Here is a 24,823-nt window from a genome sequence, read left to right as displayed (position 1 = left end):
TTAGTATCCTAATGGTAAATGCTGCAGGTGTAGAAATCTACATGGGTAATTTGCAGAAGGTGCAATCCTTTTTTGTAATGTTGTATTAAGAAGACAAAACTAAGACCAAATGGCCTTTACTATTTAAGTTTGTATTAATAGTTTTACATGTTATACATGTTTTACAGTAAGTTTGCTTAACTGTATTGTTATTTAATTGTTAGCATTGGCACTTTTAATGGTAAATTGCAATAAATGGGCTTAGTTTTGGAGCCAAATGTTGGAGTTGGAGTTCTCTGTTTTTTTGAGAAATAAAAGGCAAATGCTTGATCATTTTACAGCCACATAATTTTCGTTATGCATTATTTGTTTTGGTTGTTTAAAAACGTAAAAAAAAATTATCCGATTAATCGATTAATCGATTGATAAAGTGCTAGATTAATCGATTACAAAAAGAATCGATAGCTGCAGCCCTATTTTTAAGTCCTTTTTAAAAGTATCTGTAGTCTGTGGAGCCCTCAGGTGGTCACGGAGAGCCTGCCATTTTACGGACTATTTTTGATTCTCACGGTAATATGGGACAAAGTGCGTCCCGTTTCAGCTCAATACGGGTTGTATGGGATGTGTTTCTAAATACGGGACGATTCCGTTTTTCAAGGGACAATTGGCAACCCAATATGCACATAAATCCACATATGGACATTCAGAATCAGAAAAGACTTTATTGCCAAGTATGTCTGCACCTACAAGGAATTTGTTTTGGTGTTGTTGCACCCATTATGCATATCCAAAAAATAAAAATAAAACACCTTCAGTGTGCACCTGTGCTGTGTCTGCTCATCGGGGGCCGTTGCCATGACTACATGCCGCACATGATATATAATACAAGGTATAAAGTAATATATTTTATACTCTAGCCAACGGATTTTCGACGAAAAATCTGTCTCACTTTTCACATACACACACGGAGAAAAATTCGGAACGTGGTCGGCGCACTCCTCGCTCTGTGTACCTCAAAAACTGTGGCCACCTGATCAGATTGAAACTTTTTTTTCAGAATTTGGAAGAAAATCTGAAGTGAGAGAGTGCCGCCTCATAAACAAGATTTCTTTTCAGATTTTTTCAAAATTTCTCCGACCCTAACCAAACCGTAAAAGGTATCGAAATGCCGTTTTTCGGAAAAAATGCTACAGTTCCCGTGCCTGGCATTTTTCAACTGCAAAGCATTTTTCAACTGCAAAGCATGGCCGAGTTATTGCTGAGCAAAGCGAAGCTTGTCATTTCGGAATGTTGGAATGCTTTGCAATGGGTGCCAGTGCGTGCACAGATAATAAACGTTAATTACTTTGTTCTGTGGGGACTGACTTCAGTTTGCCACCAGATTCAAGTGGTCATGTGATGAGCTGCAGTTTTTGGCACTTGGCTTTTAGCACTCACATTTTTCAGACCTGGAGGTTGCCACTTGATTGAAACAGGGGTTATCCTGTATCATTGCACTGCATCACATACATAATACATATAGGCCGTATTTTTTCTGCTCTGCTGCAATGTTCAATATATGTGGATTAAGTAAATCTGCCCATGTATTAATGAAAGACACATTTGTCTTCTCTTTAAATTTGCAGATTTACAGCTGATTTACAATGGAAGAAGACTGCACCGTACCTCACGATTCTGCCAAAAACTGCAACCTTTCTGTAATGGAGAATGAAAAAGAAAAGGTAAAAGACTTTGTCTGTAAGCATTTCAGAGAAGTAACCGATGGGTCACTCTTCAATAATGCAGAAGACTCTACCTGTAAGGTACATGGGAGTTCCACTAAGAAAGAAAAACAAACTCTAAATAAAGCCCACTGTAAAATTCAGCAGGGGGCTGTTTTCTCAGGAAAAATTCTGAGTTTTGGATGTTCGGTGTGTAAAGACAATTTCACATTTAGCCCCAATGATCTCCTTAAGCATTTCCAAGCAGTTCATAAAGGAACCCTTCCAACATACCCTTGTGATTTATGTGATTTTGTTACAAATGAGTTCCCTGCTCTTCAGCGCCATCGGATTGAGCACAGGAATACTCTGGTTACATGTGAGCTCTGCAATGATGATGTTCAGTACTCCCTGCTTTTGCTGACTCGGCACTACAGCATGTGTCACAGTCTAAATGGCCGGTTTAACTGTGACTGGTGTGAGTTTACAACTTTGGATGCAGGGACATTTGTTCAACACATTCATCATCATAATGAGAGCCACTGGAAGTGTTCAAAATGCAGTTATATTAGCCTGACTGAAGACGATCACCAGAAGCATATTAAAGCTCACACTGGTACATTTCCTTTTACATGTCAAATCTGTGGATATGGTGCAGCCAAAAGTGAGTACCTTAAAAAACACACAGCAGCTGTTCACAAAGAGGAAGCTCAGAGAAGGAAAGCGTGGAGGCCTATAGAAGACACTGGTACACCTGCAAGTTTAAAACTGTTGTTTAAAAGAAGTGGTGATTCACAGGAGCAGAATCCCCAGAAACTGAATTGTCTTTCTGGCAGTTTACCAAACCAGAATGGCAGATTAATTAAACCAGAGATATGCTTAGAGGAGACCCTCAACTTTATGGATGGGATTGGACCAAAAAACGACAAAAGCTGGAGCAAAGTTTCTTGTAACACAGAACAGTCAACAGCAGTCATGTTACAGGAATGTGACAACTCTTTAAGTTCCGATGCTGGAAGGCACACCAATGCCAATGGACTGACTGTTCTGATGGTTAAGAACAAAATCTCTCTTCCGCCTCACTGTACAACCAAAGTGATGGGATTCAAGATGGTTGATGGAAAAAAACATTTAGTTCTAAAAGTAATACCAACAGAAAAAGAAGAGTTGTCCCCCCAGAACAATTTTTTAGTTGAATATGGGAGCTCCTCAACATCAAATCCTGTGTCGAATAAAAGTAAAGAATCTACTATTAAAGAGCAGTGCTGTGATAGCAAGAACTCAACATCATGTGGCTTAATTGTTTCCCCAAGAAGTGGATCTTCAATACACATGGATGAAGATGATATTGTGGCAGTAAAGGTGAAGATTGAGGAGGAGGAGACCTCTGTTTGCAGACTTAATTCCACTGTACATAGAGGCAATGTTGGGGAACAAACAAATCCTTTATTGAATAATTCTACCACTTGTGCAAATACTTTATATTCCATGACCAATCAGTTTGACCAAAGTCATCCAAATGAAATGACCTACTCAGAGAAAAATCATTTTGATAACTCCGTCACTGCAACTTCTAACTCTAAATCAGTAGGCCATAGTAGTTCTAAAAGCAGTAATCCTAAAGCAGATAAGGTTGCTGTTTTTTCCTCACCTTCAAAAGTTGCTAAGGAAACATTGCTTTCCAAACCAGTCTTCAGGAAAACTGTTAAAAATGATGAAGCTATAGATGAGTTATCAGTGACTGATGTCAATGAGAAACCCATCGACAAACACGGGGGGATCTCTGCTTTAAACACTCTGGAAATTGAGGACCCATCCTCTCAGCTTCCTCAAGAACAAAGTGATGGGGCTAGAGCGGAGGTTAAAAATAAACAAGGACAGAAATATGTAAAAAATGTGGTACCTCCATCACAGCCATCCCCATCAACCTTTAGCTACAGACAAATCGTTGTTGGCTCAGAAAACTGCACACAAAATTCACCAAACCAAGAAGTCTTTAGCTTTCACAATTATTCCAAGGAAACATTCAGCACTTCACCTAACACTATCCAAAACCTTGTCAATAACTATAAACACTCAGCAGACAAAGAAGTTTATTGTGAATCATCACAGTTTAGCTTGACATTGGCAGAGCCTTTGGAAAGTGCAGATGGCAGTGGAGTTGATGAATGCACAACTAGTGTTGACAATCCTTTGACTGAGGAAAACCCTGATTCTGTACTCCAAGACTTCAATATTATCAAAATTGAAGAGGAGAGCATTCCTATATCCAAACAACAATCAGAAACAAATAGAAATTCAATTTCATCGGGTACTCTTTTGGAAGAACATTCAAATGCAATCATAACCCAACAGCTTAGAGTAGAAAGAAACAAATCTTCGAGTGTAAGGAGTAATTCTTCAAAACAAACAAAAAGAACTCTTAGAATTCTTCAGCTGCCAGAGGGTCAGCAGCAAGTACTCCTTAAGGCTGCTGAGAATTGCTTTGCCATGCCAGTGCAGGGCAAGTCCACTCCAGGTTTCAAACTTATAACCCATTCTGCAAATCCTCAGATCAATGTATCTTACGTGAAACCAGGATTAGAAAGATCAACTAATTCCACTGGTCTAATTCTTACGCCAAACAGTAGGATGACAAGTGCACCAGTAGCAAAGCCAGGAACTGCTGAAAAAGGGACGACTGTTCTTGCTGCTGTTCAGCCAGGGTCAAATCAGTACTTTATCAACAACCCAGGTTTTAAGAGTCCTGTACTCCTTTCAAGCACACCGCATAATACACCTACAGACAAAACAACGTGTTACTTGGTACAAAGGTCTGTCCCATTTCTGCAAACCCCCAGTACACCTGGCCTCAGACTGGGAAGCTCCCAACTCTCACTGAACTCACGGCCAGTTCTGGCCATGCCCCTGAGCTCTACAGACAAACCCAGCACACTACAGACTGGCCGCCAAGCATTTTTGCTCAGATACATTTCTCCACCCAAATCAGGTGTGCTTCTGAACAACCAAGAAGCACAGATTGGGACTCAATGTAGCCAAACCAGTGACAACTCTGGAAACAAAGTCATTTTTAAAATTGTCGCTCCCTCCACTACCCTTCTAACGAGTGGCACACCCACCTCAAACAATCAACCTTTGTTACTGGCCACTAGATCTCAGACCCAGTGTTTCCTGGTGTCATCAAACAAGACTCATGCAACCACCCCCAACGTAGTAAAGAAATTGATTTCCACACAACATACTCCACAGAAAGAAGCCAAGGGATCATGTGTTTCACCTTCTCAGATGAATGTAAAGGTACAGCCATGTGAAGCAGAGAAACCTATCTTAGCGCCAAGGCCAATTCGGCCTCCAAGCCAAAGAAAAAGGCGCAGGAGAACGTTATTTGATGAACTTCCAGTGCATAAGGCTAGAAGATTTTCAAAAATTCCAACAGAGAAAGAAACAAATGTCTTGTGGAAGCCTGTGGCCAAAGAAGAGGAAAAGACACTGAGACTTGCTCCATTAAGTAATGTACAGCAGATCAAATTCCCTCGCAGATACCAACCTGTAGTGGTCCTTAATCATCCAGATGCTGACATTCCTGAAGTAGCTAGTATCATGAAGGTAGTCAACAGGTACAAAGGTGCTGTCTCTAAAGTATCTCTGTCTCAAAGAACAGTCCAAGCACTCTCTGAGCTTGGCGCTCAAGGGAACAATTTCTGGACCAAAGGTGCACTGCCTTGTGATGGTCCAAGACTTCGGCCAGTTCAGAGTTCTGTCCAAGAGCGTTTCCTCCTTAAACTGAAACTAAGGAAAAAAAGCAAAAGAAAGTATGAAGTAGTAGAAACTTTATCAGATTATAGACGTGAGCCAGTGATGTTTGACTGCTGGTTTTGTGGTCGGCTCTTTGACTGCCAAGAAGATTGGATTGGCCATGGGCAGAGGCATCTCATGGAGGCAACTAGAGATTGGAATAAACTATTCTAAAAGTTTTCCACCTCTCATGGAAAACTTGTCCACCTTTTGTGGAAAATGTTTGGGTTGATATTTTGTCCTTCTGTGGTGGAAGAGTTTAAGTTGTTTATTTTTAAGAAACTTCCACTATCTATTCAGTTTAGTTTCTGTCCGTGTAAATATATGTTCTTAAGTGAATCTTAGTTTATCTTTTAATAGTTGCATATTCTAGTAAATAATGTACTGCAAGCATGATATTCTGAATGTCATGTTTACTCATGTCAAATGGAACTGTGAAGACGGTACACTGTATTAAGAAGTTGCGGTATGAGCACTGGCTGAAAGAAACGGGATAATATCAGCAAAGGGTGTATGTATTACTCAGGTAATTTTGTAGTAGCCTGGTTTGTCATTTTTTTGTATACAAGTTAAAAATGTAGTATAAAAATATTTGCACACCTTATAAGTTTCTACATATCTGCATAAAAACATCTGTGGATTTTCATACAAGTCCTGACATAGACAAAGAGACCTCAATCAAACAAATTAAACGGATATAATATACTTTTGTGTTACTTTTATTCAAGAAAATTAATCATTTGTGCATATCTGTGAGGTGCAAAAGTGAGTGAACTCATTTTCAGTATCTGGGGAGACCATCGTGTACAACAATGACGGCAACTAAACTTCTTCGGTAACTTCTGATCAGTTGTCTACAGCAGCTGGGAGGGATTTTAGCCCATTCCTCTGCACAGAACTACTTCAGTTCTGAGATGTTGGTGGCTTTCTGAACTCTGCCATGCATATTATGGTAGTTCATTGTTCTCCTGATGATGAATTCCTGGACTTTAACATTAGCCTATGTGAGAGAGGTCTTTAGTTGCTTAGAAATTACCCTGGATTCCTTGTGACGTCTTGGACAGCCTCTTGCTTTTGGAGTGATTTTTGTTGGTCTATCAGTCCTGTTGAATCACATTTGCTGTGAAGATCAGATCAGACTGTGACAAATGCCAGATTTTTTTCAAACAAAACGTGGCACTAAATGACACCAGAGTCTCATTACATTGACTGGACATGAATTTGTGCACTTAGTTTTGTACTTCACAGATATGTAATATGTGTCTACTTTCAGGACATGTGTGAAAATCCACTGATGTTTTCACAAGATTTTACGCAGAATGTAGAAAATGCTGAGGGCTGCAACTTTGAATAATTAATTTTAATGCTTGTAAACTAAATTGTTTTATGATTGTGATTTAAAATATTTTTTTTGTTTTGGAATTATGTTTCAATTGAAGGTGTTATAATTTAATCTGTTGCCAGCATAGTGTACAGTTTTCATGTAACCTGTAGCATGCAATTCACATTAAAAGAGCTTCGATTTACCACAGTAATCCCTTTAATCTGCCAGGTCTTGCAAATAGATGCATTGTTTTTTGAAATAGCTTTTCAGAAAATGTTTTCTTTTATCTTTTTATCATGGGTGACCCATGGCATACTATCAGTACTTGAGAAATACAGAGCAGTCAAAATAAATTCTGTTGTTAGCAGCTCTGGCCATTTGCTTGTATTCATATTGTGAAAAGTGAACCTGTTTTTGATTTCTGAATTTAAATCACAAAGGCTACATGATTTTGCGTTCATGCTGTAAATGTAGGTATGGTATGTTTATGAAAGAACCTGTCTTAGAAACATTGTGAAGTGAAATCTACTTCAAAACCTTTTTAAAATTTGTGATTTGTATGCTAATTATTCTGAGCAATTATACCCTGTGTGTCAATAAGTGGTATACAGTTAGATGTTAGCTTGGGCCCTGATACATTTTACATTTTATTTTAGCTATAAACCAAAACATATTCAAGGTGGAGTTATGTTATAAATGATAAATGATGACATCCAAAGTTGAGTAAAAGTGTAAAAAATTACAAACAATTTTATACAAATTAACTGGACAAATAACTACCTGTACTGTGAAACATTGTCCAAATGACTTCATTTGGCTGAATCTGAGCAGACAGTATATACCTATACACTTTATAATTCATGTGGCTGCTTCTGTCTTCAGTAAATGCGTCACTGGTGTTTACTGGAGCCATGCATGCTCATAAATCACAGTTTTGGTTCTGAGCCAGGTTCTACTCTCCTATACTTTTTTTTTTTATTCTGGTCCGTCTGATATGAGTTGATTTCAGTTTCATTTGAGTGCACCCAGCCTTTTTTAACATGTCCTTTGGCAACAACAAATGTGGCTTTTTTTTATTCTTGAGGTATATGAGTGGTTTGCATCTTGAGATCCTCCATGTGGATGTCCATGCCTTTTTGTGTTTCTCAGAATGTGTCAAACTGTAATGAATTTGTTTTATTTCTGCAGCCTAAAGATGGCCTGTTTCCCTTGCATTAAGAGCAGCAAAAAAAAAAAAAAAAAAAAAAGTTGTGTAATTACTACACGTTTCTTCCAATTTTGATGTGGATGCTCAAAGTTAAAGCTGAGAATCTACACTTTGAGTCCATATTCATTGCATAACTGTAACTTGAATATGTTTTGATAAATAGCCAGTGAAACTCGTTGTCCCCTTAAGATATTTCACATAATGATGTGTTGATGAAGAGATAAGAGATATCCTGCCTTTTAATATATTGGATGGCTTTTGATGTAAACATTTGTGCATGTAGTCAACTATTTATTGACAGTAGCCTAACATCAGAAGTGGAAGATATTAAAATTATTAAACAACAACAGTATATCTGACCAAACAAACTTTGCAGCAGACTGGAGTAATGTGGTTTTATCAGGTCAACCAGCCCTGTCTCCTACTCTTTAAGCGTATACGGTACTGCTTAAAAGTTTTTGTGTCCCTCACAATTTTCTACATTTTTGCATAAAAATGACTCAAAACTGGATTTTCCCAGAAAACCCTGTCAAACAAATGAACCAGAAATATTATACTGTGTATTCATTTATTCAAGAAAATTATTCATTTGTACATATCTATGAGTTGCAAAAGTGCATGAACCATTGTTTTAAGTATCTAGTGTGACCCCCCCAAAATAACCACAACTACTTGTTTCCGGTAACTGATCAAAGCAGCTTTACAGCACAATTTTGTCCTATTTCTCAGTACAGAACTGTTTCAGTTAAGTTCTGATGCTTTTTTCATCTCCATGACACCTCTCATTTAAACCAAAACATTCTGTTTTGGTTTCATTTGTACACAAAACATTTTCCCAATACTCTTCTGACTTCTGGCTCAAACTGCAGATGGGAAGAAATGGTTGTTCAGTGTTCTTCTGATGGTGAATTCATTAACATTAGCCATTGTGACAGAAGCCTTTAGTTGCTTAGAAGCTCCTTTGTTCCCCTCAGAGCTCTCAAACTAATGTGTGTCTTTCATTTGGTGTGATGTTGGTTGACCACACCTGTGGAGGGTGACGGTCCTCCATTTGTTCACAATCTGACAGGGTTTTTGGAGTCCAAACTCCTTAGAAATGGTTCTGCTACATATTCCAGCCTGACGAGCAAAAACTCTTTTTTCAGAGGGCCACAGAAAGCTTCTTTGTCCATGCCATTATACTGTACACTTCCATCCCTGTTTTGTTTTTGTTTTTTTTAGTCTTTTTAAACAAAGTGGGCACTGAAGAACACCAGAGTTTCACTTCTGAACAAATGGACTCTAATTTGACCTTGAAATTCCTAGAGGTGCACCTCACAGATATGAAATGTTGGTTAAATTTTCTGAATAAATAATTGCAGTAATTCTTGGGTATTCTTAGTCTTCTTTCAGGACATCAGCTGTTGTTTTGAGTATTTTTTGTACATAAATACATTTAAGCAGCACTGTATCATACAAAATAGTTTCTTGCTCAATTGTCAGTACTATATTTCTTTCTAAATGTATTTGCTGTTACATGTTAGAGGCAGCGAATCTTCTTACAAAGATACAGTGAAATTTACCATTAAATTAGTTGCCATCTACGTATAGCCAATATTCAGTGTGGGGAAGTGGATTACATGTAATGGCGTTACGTATTTAGAATACAAATTATGAGTAACTGTATTCCGTTAAAGTTACAAATTAAATAGATGTATTAAGAATATAGTTACATTGTTGAAATGAAAGGATTACATGGCGGTTACTCTAAATAAATTAAAGAAACTCCACGCATGTCTGAAGCTTTAGTGCAGAACATGGAGCCGAAGACTTTACGACGTTAACATCCAGTTGCGCTATCTGCTTGATCAGTCAGAAATAATGTCGGAGGGTCGGAGCTGGAGCTGGAGCTGGAGCCGGGGCCGGCAGAACAGAGCCAGCATAAGAATGCGTTTCTATATCTACCCCGGCCGCTCACCTGCTCTGTATTTAATTTAACCTGACGGAGAAACGGTTCGGACAACATACGGGACTCGCGTAGCATTTGTTTAAAATCCAGTGTTTGTGCTCTTGATTTTTTAGACAATGGAGATTTTAAATTATTATTATTATTATTATTATAAAAAGTAAACTGTTCACTATAAATTTGATTTATTCGCGGATACTTTATTTAATCCTACATAAATGTGGCCATAGATTGCCACGTCTCAACAGTGTATTTAGTTTTCCTATAGCTGCTATTTGTCTCATCCGTGTTGTTAAGGTAGTGCTCTTACATTATGTGCATACATTTCATAGATCGATCGATAGACATATGGAATGAAACTCAATGTGGAAGTAATCCAAGTATTCAGAATACATTACTCAGATTGAGTAATGGAATACAAATTACATTTTAGGGCATGTATTCTGTAATGGAATACATAAAAGTATCCTTCCCAGCACTGCCAATATTTGATCATTTACAGTAATTATTTTTTGTCACCAACACATATTTTTACAGTAATGTTTGTGGGCATATTAGCCCCTCCAAATCTGGACAATGATATTGGCTGCCTGCTTGCTAATACAACAAGCAACTAATAATACCAAGCACTGTGTAAATCACCACCCTCTACAAAATGACACTGTTTGAGCTTTTTTGGGCACCACACCTTTCTAGGGGAATAGAAAGTTTTTTGCCTTTGAACCTGTGTTACGGTTGCTAGCTGTTTCTGCAAGCCAAAAAGGCGAATACATTGAGAACTGGCTTACTGACTTAGTTACTGGCATGCTTTGTTTTCCATGCTCTGTAAACATTTTTATGCCCACCATCTGCTTGGACTCCATTAACTTGCTGTTGTAAATATTGATGATGTCATCAAATCCAGTATGCTATACATACATTTATTTTAATTTTACATTTGACATTTTTTGACATCACTTTTTTTGCAATATTAGTAGGACAAGGACTTTCTTGTACTGCAGTTTATTTTTTATTTTTTTCATGGGTTTTCAATAGTTATTTTACATGATGACCGAACCATGGAAATGACTGTTTTATTCTGAATAATATGCAAAAGAGAGTGAACAATGCAAGTAATGCTAATGCTTCATACTTTCAAAATGGCTGTAAATAAAAAAAACAAAAAAAACATGCAGTTACTGTTTTTTTTAATGACCTGCTCTGTCATATGTTTTTTAATCTAAGTTAGGTTTAGAGTTGCACGATACCCACGGTACCCACGGTACACCGCGGTGCCAAATCGTAACGGTTCCTACTATACTAGAAATTCGAATAATGCCATAATACCCGGAACCGTGATACTTTGTCTGGTATAGTATCGTGGTTACTCATTTTGGTATCATGACAACTCTAGTTAGGTTAATTACCTTGGAGCCAGACCAGATCAGACTGAAAGTTCTTTTATAAAAGGAGAAGTACATTTCTTCATGAAATAGTCAGAATAATATCTGGATTTAAAGATGGGTTCTGGCTACGATTAGACTAGCTTTGCATAAAACTTGCAAAAATTGAAATGACTAGCCTGGCGAAGCCAAAGTCTTATAAAGCCCATAGAAAAGTTCATCCATTCACTCAGAATCTTCTGTGTAACATTACTGCTTAGTTACCTATGTAACAAGTAGTTCGGTGACACGCAGGGAACAGTCAGGGAACTACAGTACGTGCAGTCAGTGCAGTTATACTGTTATTTGCTATTTTTATTTCCAACTCTAATATAATAGTGTGGTTAATATCCTCCTGACTACCAGGAAAAAAAAATATTGTCCAATCACATTTTTTTTAAAAAAAAATCCCCAATCGTTGTAAGGTAAATAAGAACACTGGATTTTTTTTTTTTTTTTTTTTTTTTTGAAAAAATAGTTTTTGTTTTTAAGATATCTAATGACTGATGGATGACATTTTCCTTAATGAGAAAGAGAAAGGTACCAAAGCCCCATCCCCTCACATCGGGTATCATTGAAAATCCCTAAATGTCCTCTGTAGATAGCAAAAGGAGTTAGTTCAGTAGTATGCAGTGGGTGGGAGATTTTCAGGTTTACAAATGTCCTCCACAGAGGACAAATTTGAGCTACTGGTTGTCAGGAGGATATTATAAGTTAAATGTTGGTTTTAGAAATATATTATGAATGGTAGTCATATGGCTTCCATATGCTTGTATGCATGCCAGACAATGTCAGGGCATGCCCCTAATGAGATGACAAACCTGCTGGTGTCAGATGGAGCGAAACACTATGTCCCAGAGGTGTTCCATTGATGGATTTAGGTCAGGTGAGCATGGGGGCCAGTCAGTGGTATCAATTCCTTCATCCTCCAGGAACTGCTTGCATACCACATGAGGCCAGGCATTGTTGTGTACCAGGAGGAACCCAGGACCCACTGCACCAGTAAATCCAAGGATTTCACCCCAATACCTAACTGTAGTCAGGGTGCCGTTGTCTAGCCTATAGAGGTCTGTGTGTCCCTCCCTGGATATGCCCAGACTATCACTGACCCACCACCAAACCGGTCATGCTGAACGATGTTGTAGGCAGCATAATGTTCTCCACGCCTTCTCCAAACCCTTTCATGTCTGTCATATATTGCTCAGGGCGAACCTGCTCCAATCTAACACAAGGCAGACCTGACAATTCTGGTGTTCTATGGCAAATGCCAGTTGAGCTCCATAATGTTGAGCATAGGGCCCACTAGAGGTCCTGATTGTTTGGTCAGGGACATTCACATTTGCAGTGCTCATCCTGTTCCTCTTTGCACAAAGGAGCAGATACTGATCATGCTAATGGGTCAAGGACCTTCTACGGCCTGTCCAGTTCTCCTAGTCTAGTGTAACTTTCTTGTCTCCTGGAATCTCCTCCAGATGGTTAACTTTTTTTTCAAGGGGTTGAACAAAAGTATCATATGAAATGTTTAGGAACAGTCTTTATTCAACTTTGCTACTTGGGCTGAATGTGAAGAGACTATATATCCCTATACACTGTACAGTATTCTTCCGACTGCTACTGTTCCGTCATTAATAAATGCTCGTTGTCCAGCGTCACTCCTGTTTATTATATATTTTTAGATGTTTTTAATCATCTCACCCCTGCCTCTCGCCCGATGACAGCTGGAATAGGCTCCAGCAGACCCCTGCGACCCTTAACAGGAATAACCGGGTATAGAAAATGAATGAATGAATGAATGAATTTAATCATCTCTTCATCCTGTTCTTGAGGCTTGTGAATATTTTGCACCTTGAAATCCACCCTGTATTTGTGATGAATATGTTTTGTGAACTCTTGTCTTTATGCCAGACTGGAATAATATTAGGTGTACCTCTAGAGCAGGGATGGGAAACCTAAAAGATGGAGGGGGCCACAATTTTCATTGACACTAACAAAAAAACTCTTCTTGCTATTTCTTTCTTTCTTTTTTAAAAACATACAAATCACCATCCATCCCAAGGATGGCAGAAAGCTGCACAACAGCAGACAAACATTAATTGCAAGAACTAATTTGTTCATTTTCACACTAAGAAACAGTTTAACATTTTCCCTGTATACCCACTCTACCTCGCCGCTACCAGCAGTGGGCACTGGTAAAAAGTCGCTGTTGTTTGAGGTCCGCTACGATAGCAGCCCTTGCAGCTTCAGTATACTTCTCGTATTTAGCTTTGTGCAACATGTTGTAGCGGCAACTTAAACTGAAATCTTTCATGGCAGATAACGTCTCTAAGCAGACTAAGCACATAGGTTTGCTTTTAAATTCTGTGAACAGATAATCTTCCCATTTTACCTGAAACACACACATCAAGTTTTCTCTTCCTCCGCTCTTAGCCACAGCTCAACATCTCTTCTTCACTGGTGGCGAAGACCTGGTGGAAGCGTGCACGAGGCGGCGTCTGCATTAGAGGCGCTATTAGTGGCCAACTGTGTCATTACAACTGATTCAGTGCCGCAGAGGACACAATTTTATAATTTTCAAATTTAATCTAAGGGCCACTTCGAGTGAGGTCGCGGGTCGTGTGCGGCCCCCAGGCTGCCAGTTGCCCATCCCTGCTCTATAGAGCAGGGGTCACCAAACTTTTTTCTCTGGAGGCCACATTATCGTTCCTGACTGTGATGGGGGGCCGGGGCCGGGGCCGGGGCCGGGGCCTGGTCAGCTATATAACATTGCAACAGAGTTGCAAGGACCCTATTGTTTTCGTACTGTTTGTTATTAGGGCCTGAGCACCAAAGTGCAGGGTACCCTATTGTTTTCGTACTGTTTATTTTTATTATTATTATTTGTCAGGAACTTTCAATTCTAAACCCAACAGGAAGCCTGTTATTTTGATAAAACTGTCAAAATTGGACAGAATTTTTCGTAGGGTGTGTAAATCAGGTATTAAACCTTATCAGATTGATATGACTAATGGCTGTCGTGATGACTTACTGCGAAAATTGTGAGTTTTCGTTAAACTTTGGGCCTGTTGTGGTTGTGAAAGTGAAATGGTTCACTGTCTTACTGATTTCATCATCATTTCAAGTAGTGTGCTACTTTGTCCAGCAGATGGAGCCATAGCATTTCTCTCTGGTGGCTGAATGTCAGTGTGTATGTGTTGGTTAACCTGTAATGATTGGTGAAGCTGTTTTAACATACTTTGATGCCACAGAGAGAATAATTATACAATTATTGTAGCGCCACCCATTGAGAACAGGAAATGTCTTATTTTTTAGTGTGACCTGCTGTTACTGTCAGACTGACTGGATTCACTTCAAATGTTGACAGTCCAGCAGATGGAGCCATTACATTTCTCTCTGGTGGGCTGTCTGTCTGTGTGTGTGTGAAGCTTTTTTAACATACTTTGATGCCACAGAGAGAATACATTCAAAACAGCCAAGACTTACAGCTGTCACAGATGATTTGCTCTGACAAATATTGAATTGCACAGACTATGCATCGTGCCACAGTGCATTGTTACTCCAGTGTATCCCCTGAGAACTACAGTAACCTCGTCCTTGCCGGTCCCCGACGGGTGTGGGGTGCGAGGGCCCATTCAATGTTGCTTGCAGCTTTAATTCTTATTAAGATTCTACGTGCGCTTTTTCTGTCTAAATTACTCTCTGTGGCACCATTATTACCTAAAACGAATTTGTCGAAAAGGAGAAAAGTGGACCATTCATTCATTCATCTTCTATACCCGTTTAGTCCTGTTAAGGGTCACGGGGGTCTGCTGGAGCCTATCCCAGCTGTCATCGGGCGAGAGGCAGGGGTACACCCTGGACAGGTCGCCAGTCCATTGCAGGGCCACACACAGAGACAGACAACCATTCACACTCACACTCACACCTACGGGCACTTTGGTCTTCTGGAGGTAGTTCTTCACCAGGAGTGACGTGTGTTTTGGGTTGTAATCGTGTTGGAAGACAAAGCGACGACCCAGACCCAGTTTTGATGCTGACTGCTTGACATTTTCTTTCAAAATCTTCACATATCCTTCTTTCTTCATGATTCCTTCCACCTTGACCAGATTCCCAGTTCCAGATGCACTAAAGCATCCCCACAGGATAATACTCCCACCACCGTGTTTCACTGTGGGGATGGTGTTCTGTGGGTTATACGCCTCACCTTTCTTTCTCCAAACATAAGCAATGTCTCTGTGGCCAAAGAGCTCTAGTTTCGTCTCATCTGACCAAAGGACATGCTTCCAGTATGTATCATCTTTTTCCAGGTTGTCCTTAGCATACTTCAGTCTGCCTTTAAGGTCTCTTCTGCAGAAGTGGAGTTTTTCTTGGTCTGCAACCTCGCAGTCCATTCCTGTGCAGAACTCTAGTTATTGTCTTCTTTGAGACTACAATTCCCGACAAGGCTAAGTCATTCCCTAGTGTCTTGGTGGTTGTTCTGGGGTCTTTAGACACATCTCTCACAAGTTTTCTTTCCAGGGTCTTAGAAATTTTTCGCTTCCTACCTTCCTACCACCAGGCTTGTTCCGTACAATGTGGCTCTCTTTTAATTTCTTGATGATGGTTCTCACTCCACTAGTGTTGTGTCATTCGCGAATGATTCGTTCCAATGAACGAATCTTTTGAGTGAACTTACTGAATGGAATCACTTCATGAACTGATTTGTTCTTTTCTCAGTTCAGTTGAGCTCAGCCGTGAGCGTGTCGGGCGAGCGCGGAACTGCACGAGTTCTGTGACTCACGCGAATGACGCAGCCAGCGTGCAGGGCGGGGGGGGACTGTTGACGCCTGAGCAAACGTGACTCCATTTACAGCAAGATGTGACAGATAAGATCATCCAAAATCCTAAACAGGAGTGTGTTATGTAACTCAGACTGTCAAGGAGGATTAAATATGCTGGACTTTCATTCATCTAACATAGTTTTTAAAGTGAACTGATTAAACATTACATCCAAAATAAAGATAAATTATGGTACTTATTTCCCAATCTTATTTTTGAAAAAACAGAATTTCTTCTCAAATGTGATTTTGACATAAATAATCTCCCGATTCGGCTATCTAATTTTCACAGGCAGGCGCTTTTATGTTGGCTTCTTATATACAAACATAATTTCTCTCCCCACAAACACTTAATTTGGAATAATAAAAACATCAGATATAAAACTAAATCAATATTTTTTGATAATTGGGTAAGAAACAAGATTTTGTTCATATCACAATTGCTCAACGAGAACGGTCAATTACTTTCATACGCAGAATTTTTAAAGACCTTCGGTATTCCAATACCGGCACGAGAATATTGTATAGTGTTTGATGCGATACCAACATGCTTCTTAAGACTATTACAAGGCAGCAATGTGTTCAATGAACAACCAATGTTGAAGACTGATATCCTGCTGAATGGCATCAATATTAAAGATAAAAAATGCAATAATAAATTGTTTAGACATATGTTGCAATGCTCTATTAATTCTCGTGCCAAAAGTTATTGGAATGGTCTTTTTGATGGAATTAACTGGAAATTGGTATGGACTTAGTATAAAAAAATATCTGATCAACAATAAAGTGAATGATGTTCATTATAAAATGATACACCTAATTTACCCAACGAACCATCTTCTCAAAAAATACAGACCTGATCTCTCGGATTCCTGTGTATTCTGTAAAATTGAGACAGAAACGATTGTACATTTATTTTATGATTGTATCTATGTAAAGTTTTTCTGGATTGATGTTGAAAATATGTTTGAATCACTATGTGGGATTAAGATCAACCTGCAAAAAAGGGATGTTATTTTTTACTTTGAGAAAAAAGTTATGGACCAAAGTCATGTCTTTCTGTTAAACCTTTTTATATTATTTGGATGATTTTATGTACATAAATGCAAATGGACTGAAAGAAAACCCAATATACACCAATTTAAAAATGAAATGAGGATATATTTTGATACATTAACAGGACTAACTAACAGGAAGGCCATCCGGACTGTAGCTCTCTACAGAGCCTTTAGATCCTCACTGTGATTTTTATTTATCCACTTATATTTTTTTATTTAGTTATTTTCTCCACAAAGCCTTTGGGTCTTCTAATTGAGTCGAATGTATGTACCCTATGTTCAGTATTGTTTATTTGTCATTGGTGATGAATTTAAATAAAGATGGGGGGGGGGGGGGGAGAGATCATCCAAAATCAGCCAGCTTGTATATTGAGATGCAAATCTGGAGTAGGGGCAAGATCTTTTGATGACAAGGACAATCTTTCATTTGTTTGACACTTGTAAAGTATTTATAATAGTTTTAGCTTGTCATTTTGCCTTTTATTTATTATTTCTCACTTTTATTATTTCTTGTTTTCATTTCAGTGCAATAAAACATATTTAACAACCAGACATTTAGTCACATACACTTTATTTGTTTATTTGACAGGCTGGAAAAATACACGCACATAGTGTTCGGTCTTCGGTCTATATTGCACAAGACTAGCATTATATTTGCATTAGACCTACAAGGGAATACATAATATAAAACATTAATAATTTAAATATTTGAAGTTTTTAAAAGTAACAGAATCTCAGCTGCAGCTGCAGTGTTTTTTTGTTTGTTTGTTTTTGTTTTTTTTTTATTTCCCCGCCTTTCCTAGTTTCCAATATTTGCTTAAATCCGCAATATAAAAGAAAGAGGACTCGCGGAGGACTTGATTCACGTTTAGTAAGTGTATCGCTAAAATTACTGTCTTGTTAACATCCGTGTAGCATGTTCAGTGAATGTACTGCACAGAGGACTCAGGTTCACTGTGTAGTATAAAACGAGACTAGCAGGACGTGGTGGTTACTATACGGTGAAAAGTGCAGCTAACTACGGGGCTAAGCTAGCATGCTAATATCGTTTTAAACATGCTGTTATTTGGCAAACGGACACTTTTAGTGTATCTGTATGTTAGCATGTATGTTAACAAACTGGTGTTTATCTGCAGTGGTGTTGTCATTTATATTTTAGTAAGTTTTCTGTTTGCTGTATGCAAGCCCTGCAGTTTGCTGTATGCAAGCCCTGCAGCCCCCCCCCCCCCCCATTTAAGTAAAATGGTTCAGTCCGACTGGATCAGCTGCAGGTTGCGCACCGGTGGTTTGTCACACAGCGCCACAGCAAGGACCAGTGATTGAAAGGTTGCAAAAGGAAGCTTGACTCAGTCGGCAACGTTATATATTTGCCATTCTTTCATATATTAAGTTCTACTTAAATGTTGAGAAATCATATATGGCCATTTTGTATTTTGATGGTGTTTTGGTTTTTGCTGAGATTTTTTTCTCTCCACTGATTATAATTGCTATTTTTTCATGGAAGAGTTTATTTCCAATTTAAGAATCAGTGTTGCAGCAAATAAATGAATCAAAATGAATTCCATTGTATTCGTGCTCAGTTCTTCCCCTACTGTAACATGTCAACTGTCATGTTGTTCTTCTTTCACAAATATGGTAATGATAGTCAAAAATACCATTAAAATGCATAATTGTATGTAAAATAGCATCAAAAAATCTCGCCGCTGTGTTGGGGGGCCCTGTAAAGATTCTTTTCATGGGGCCCAAAATCCCTAGCGCCGCCCCTGGCTGTATGTGCTACCGGGACAGTAGCAGAACAAGTCAGTAACAGATTCAGTCCGTTGTCTGCTAACTGGTACAGCGTTACTACGTCTTTGTATAAGAATCATAAGAAACATATTTCAGTATTTAGTGCTCTAATGCTTGTGACTTGAGCCTTTATTGGTCAATTATATGGACTGATGTAACTTAAGAGCACTAGGCTGCCGTAAACTCTAAGAAGTGAAACATAGATGTTGTTTGCATTACATCATTTTTGTAAGGTGAAACTATTGAATAATTCCACTTTTGAAAAATAAATCAAGAGAGTTTCATTGCATTAATGTAATACAAAGAGGTTTTGGGATTACAAAATTGTGCTGAATTGAATCTACGTAAACAAGTTATTTAAAACGCACTGCAGGCGTTAAAATGAATGAAGACCGTCCCAACGCGGTTTCCCGTACTTTCTTGCACATGCGCAGTGTGGCTGAGGACGCCTTCGAAGACACGCCCATAGAGATTTATACGAAGTGATGGCCTCGACACGTGATTCAAAAAAAGGTTCATTACTCGAAGCTTCAATGACACAGTGCTCTATTAGGACATAGTGGAGAATAAAATGCAGTACAATCGAGACGTGTCTTCATGCTTGTATGGGAGTTGATTTGCCATGCACATTCCTGTTCTACTACACCACATGGATATGTGGTTTAAAGCTGATAATAAATAAATTATATACTTATTACAATAAAATACATAAAAAGCAATCAATGGGAATCGAACCCTTGCTTCACTAACGAAAGACCGTTGTTTTTTTCAATGTACCACTAGCCCCTTTCGTTTCGCGTGTTTGACGTTGGACCTTTTGATCTACGTCACTAATACACTCTGCCTTCGTTCGTTTACACTATGTTTATGTTACACCAGAGCCGTTTCTTGCTATAGGCGAACTAGGCAAATGCTTATAGGGCCCCCAAGCCACCAGGGGGCCCCAAAGCTGCATGTTCATCCTCATCTGAGAATTAAAATGTTCTGACTTTATCTATAGCTATCTAGTGTGTTTGTTACATCCCTTATATGCTTAAAAATGAACGTCGTAGGATAAAAATAAAATAAACTGCAATAATAAGCAGTGACTGGTGTTTTTGTGGCAATACTGCGTCATATTCGTTGGACCGCACTGTCGCAATGTGAGTGACGTAGCGGACATTTATTTATTTATTTATTTTTTTTCCTTTATTTGTTTAAATAGGGTATAAATAGCATCCCATTGGGTCACTCCTCAGCCCGGAAGATGGCGGTAGTGCAGTAAGTATGCAAACTGCCAATAAACATTACAGAAGAAGAAGAAGAAGACGTAGCGGACCGCTGACAGGTGTGATGGACATGATTGACAGCTACTCATCCTTCCCGTTAGCGAGAATATTAAACAAAACAAACACAATAATGGCATCAAAAAGAAGTTTTCTCAGTTATGTGGAAAACGGAAGAAAAAAACGGTCAAAAGATAAAGGTAAGGCATTTGTTGGTGGCGTGGACTGGATAGGTGGAGGTGAAACGCCGTTTAGCAAGTTTGTTTATTTGTCCTGCTAGCCAGCTCGCTAGCCCTGGATAAATGTTAACTAGCTAGCCCTGGATAAATGTTAACTAGCCAGCTAGTTAGCCCTTGATACACTCAAAAAAATAACTCTTTGAATGAACTTAAAAAAATCATGGAAAGTATTTCCACATAATTAAATGGTTTTATTTAAGCATTAAACAATTCTGTTGGTCCACCTTAATGTGCTTGAGTTGAATCAACTTAATTTATTATGGTTGATTCAGTGTATTTACTAGGAGTGAGTCCAACTTAATTTACTTGGGTTGGGTAAACTTAAGTTATTTGGGTTAGAACAACTTATTTATATAGGTTAGGTCCTACTTAGTATAATAGGTTTAAAATTATACCCGTAAATTAAGTTAATCCAACCCAAGTAAACCAAGTTGGCTCAACAGAATTGCTTAATGCTGAAAGAAAGCCATTTAATTATGTGGAAATACTTTCCATGATTTTTTTAAGTTCATTCAAAGAATTACTATTGAGTAATGTGAACAATACAAATATAGTTACAGTGAAAAGTAACTGAAACTTAGTGTAAGTTTCACAAAGTCTACAGTCTGTTCGGTGTCAAGGGTGAAAACATAACAAAACAAATGGGTGATATTGCAATCAAACTGTATTTCCCAAAAGAGGCAATAATCAACTGGCAGTTGGCTTGCAAACATAAAAATTTCACTCTTTTTTGAAAAACTGACACAAAAAATACAGCAAACTGCTTCAGTTATTTAAATTATTTTAAGTGCTAACAGAAAGATCACTGTACTTTGTACTTTTAGAGTCAGGCACTGGTGCAGTTGAACAGCAGACACAGATGCAGTCTATGCAGTCACACAGGACACTCTTGAGGTCGGATGATGACACAGGACACTTCTGCGGTCACAAATTGCTGTGAAAAAAAGATCAAAAAGAATAGTATGAGTCAGACATCACTGCACTGATGAAGACAAACAGAAATCTAGATAATAGTAAAATCATGTATAAAGAGTCAAAAAGCCCAGTTTCTCCATGTTCCATCCATCATATCTCGAATATGATGAACAGCCCAATCAGACTCAAAAAGAACAGTAGTTTGAATGAAAACTCAACAGCTCCAGTACAGAGTACCATTCAATGGATGTAAACAGAAGGATTAGCAGAGCAGAACCTGTTGCTGTCCTTAATTTTCCCAATTACTAACAAGTAGAGCGAAAAAGGTCTGCCAGAAAATAAAATAAAAACAAACCTGCAGTCAGTCACTGGTGCAGATAGACGGCAGACACAGGTGCAGTCAGTGCGGTCACACAGGACAGTCTTAAGGTGAGATAATGACACAGATCACTTCTACAGTCACAAACTGCTGTGAAAAAAAGAGAGATCAATCAGTTAATGTCCATGAAAGTTAAATTAGCAAATAATCATTGACAGACCTGTAAACAATCAGGTATAGTGGAAAAAGTATGGGGGTCACTCCCCTGAACGAAAATTTGTAGTGATTTGAATATCCAAATGAAACCTTTTGTAGGCTATTACGTTTAGAATACAATAGGAAAACATCTTGTATTACACAAAAATGTTTATCAATGTTTATGATAAGTTGGCACAAACACACACAGAGGAGAGAGAGCACAGAGGCAGAAGATGATGAGATCTAGGAGGGTGCAAGAGAAATGGGAAAAGTATACAAGGGCTGAACATGCACCGCAAGTAGTGATTCTACATTGTAGCTACATTGGTGCCCCCATTGTAGCTATACTACACATACTTGTTACAATTGAAATTTCACTGAAAATTTAACTCAAGTAAAAGTACAAAAGCAAGCAAGTTAGCATCAACATATACTCAAAAGTACTCATCATGCACAATGACCCATTTCAGAATAATATATATACTTGATTATAATTATTTAATGCATGTTAATGGAGCTAGTTTTCATTCATTGATATATATTATATAGATATATTAATTACATACTGTTGAAAAGTAACAAGTAACTAAAACCATCAGACAAATGCAGTGGAGTAGAAAGTACAATATTTGCCACTGAGATAAAGTTAAGTAGAGGTATACAGTAACCAAAAACAGGAATACTCAGATTTGTTCTTAAGTACAGTACTTTTCTAAAGATCAGTCTCTATAAATGGCACACTGCAGCCGGGCAAACAATTTATTACCGGTTATAAATACAACTGCCGACCTCAGTGTAGCCTCAGTAGCAAAACCAGAAAAAAACAAATTCAAGACAACTGAACACAAATGATTAACCATAAATAAGAGCTATGGACAACTCACTGGGTGCTGGGCATATTAAGCCAAGCAAATTAAATAGCCTGACATTTCTTATAGAATCAACACTGAGTCTTGTGCACCACAAAGGCCTCCACCCCCTCACTGGGTTCATATGGAGCCAGATCACTGATATTAAAAACTGGCAGTGAAAACAGAATTTGGCATTGAGATTTTTCCAATTTTACCAAATTCTGTTTTCAATGACAGTTTTTAATGTCAGTGATCTGGCTCCATAGGTTCAGGTCATTCACTCTCAATGCATCATACAACCAGTTTTCTTGTCCTCTCTGTTCCACCGCGTACACCGAACTTTTTTAACACTTGCAGACACATCGGGGATTATTGCCACAGACGACATAAACTACTCACACAGGCCAAACTCAGAAGTCATCCGGAATATCCACCGTTAACATTTTAGCATGTTAGCATCGTGGGTGTGTTTGATTTAGCTCACTGGAAGTGCTCGCAGGGTGGAACATTTAACATGTATATGGTAGCTGCGACCAGTTGATAAGGCACGATGACACGACGGCACGCTAACCTTAACCGTAACCCATATGGACGCCATCCTTCATTTTAGTCTATTATTTCACTGTTGACAAGCTTTCACCCCTCCATACACAGACACCTGACTCTCAGCCAGCAAACGTTAACATTGAAAGTTGCGTTTTCCGTCAGCTGAGTGCAACGTCTCTTCTCCGGGGCTCTTTTACTTCGGTAAAATTACCCATTTAAAGAAATAAAAACTCAAAAAATTACAAATTGACAAAACGACGTTACCATAATGACGGTAAATATAATTCGTTACTTCCACGTGTGATGATTAGCCATAGCCATACACATGATGACGGTCGGTATTTTAAGTCTGATTAAAAATATCAAATACCCTTAAATAAAAACGTTATGAAAATGGCAAAAAGACTGTGGTATTTACAGTATTTTTGCATAGCATTTCGTTTACATTCAGATGGATGATAATGAAATTCTGCTTACTAGAGGTGGGCGGATCGATCCAAATATCGATAATATCGATACCAACGTTGGTATCGAGATTGATCGATACCAATGTAATGAGATCGATACTTAAGTTTCAGTTTCTCTCGTTTCATTAAAGAAGCGACCTGACTCTGTTTGTCTAGATGCCGCTGCTGTCACAGAGCAGATCAGGCTCACTTTGCTCCTCCTCCCCCTCGCGCGTGTTTGTTGTACCATCACGTGACTCTACAGCGCCAGGTGACCGAACAAGCCCACCGCTACTAGCAGGCTCGGCCAGCAGCAACGCATTACACACAACGAGAGAAAGAGTAGGGCAGTTTGGTTATATTTTCGGGCCGAAAATGAAACGATAGCAAGTTGTGCTATTTGTAAAAAGGTGGTAAGATACAGTGGTAACACAACAAACTTGTAAAAGCATATAGAAATTTTTAAAATCCCCGCCCACTTGGCCCCTACAGTTGCTGATACGACGAAAAAAAGTGCACTAAAGGGGAGAAATGTTGTCTTATTTTTGTATTGTATTACACTTCCTAAACACGTCCTTACATTATTTGTAATATTTGTTGTGGAGTGATAATTTTCTACACTTTGTTTATTTAAGTAAAAAAAATCCAGAAAGAAGTTCAATGAAGGGAGAGATTTAGTTTTTATTGTAGTTTCTGAACACTCTGCCTGAAAAATAATTTGTTTTTATTTGTCCTCAAGTGATCATTTTGTGTTGTTTCTGAACAAAAACTTTTATTGTGGTAAAGTAACACTTAAAATGTCATGAGAATTCATTCAGATTTAGATTGATTCAGATTGATGGCGCATCCACCTTAATTTTTAAAAAGTATCGATATCGGTATCGGTATCGGCGATACTGACCCAGTATTTACTTGGTATCGGATCGATACCAAATCTAGCGGTATCGCACACCTCTACTGCTTACCTTTTCCATGAACACGCCAACTCCCAGGTCTCTTCTTTGCGCGCTTCC

General features: G+C 38.5%; 1 protein-coding gene across 2 annotated transcripts in view; it reads left to right on the top strand.

Moving 5' to 3' along the window:
* Nucleotides 1-19,415, top strand: part of LOC311504799 (zinc finger protein 518A) — a 33,850-nt gene extending 14,435 nt beyond the window's left edge. For both annotated transcript variants that reach the window (XM_084568097.1, XM_084568098.1), the window contains exon 3: nucleotides 1,605-19,415. In XM_084568097.1, coding sequence (XP_084424223.1) covers nucleotides 1,623-5,648 — 4,026 coding nt within the window. In that variant the 5' untranslated portion in view covers nucleotides 1,605-1,622 and the 3' untranslated portion in view covers nucleotides 5,649-19,415. The remainder of the gene's footprint in view (nucleotides 1-1,604) is intronic.
* Nucleotides 19,416-24,823: the final 5,408 nt, after the last annotated feature.

The sequence above is a fragment of the Chelon labrosus genome (genome assembly GCF_963514085.1).
Source record: "Chelon labrosus genome assembly, chromosome: 19".
Classification (NCBI taxonomy): domain Eukaryota; kingdom Metazoa; phylum Chordata; class Actinopteri; order Mugiliformes; family Mugilidae; genus Chelon; species Chelon labrosus.
This window is presented reverse-complemented; position numbering and strand designations above follow the sequence as displayed.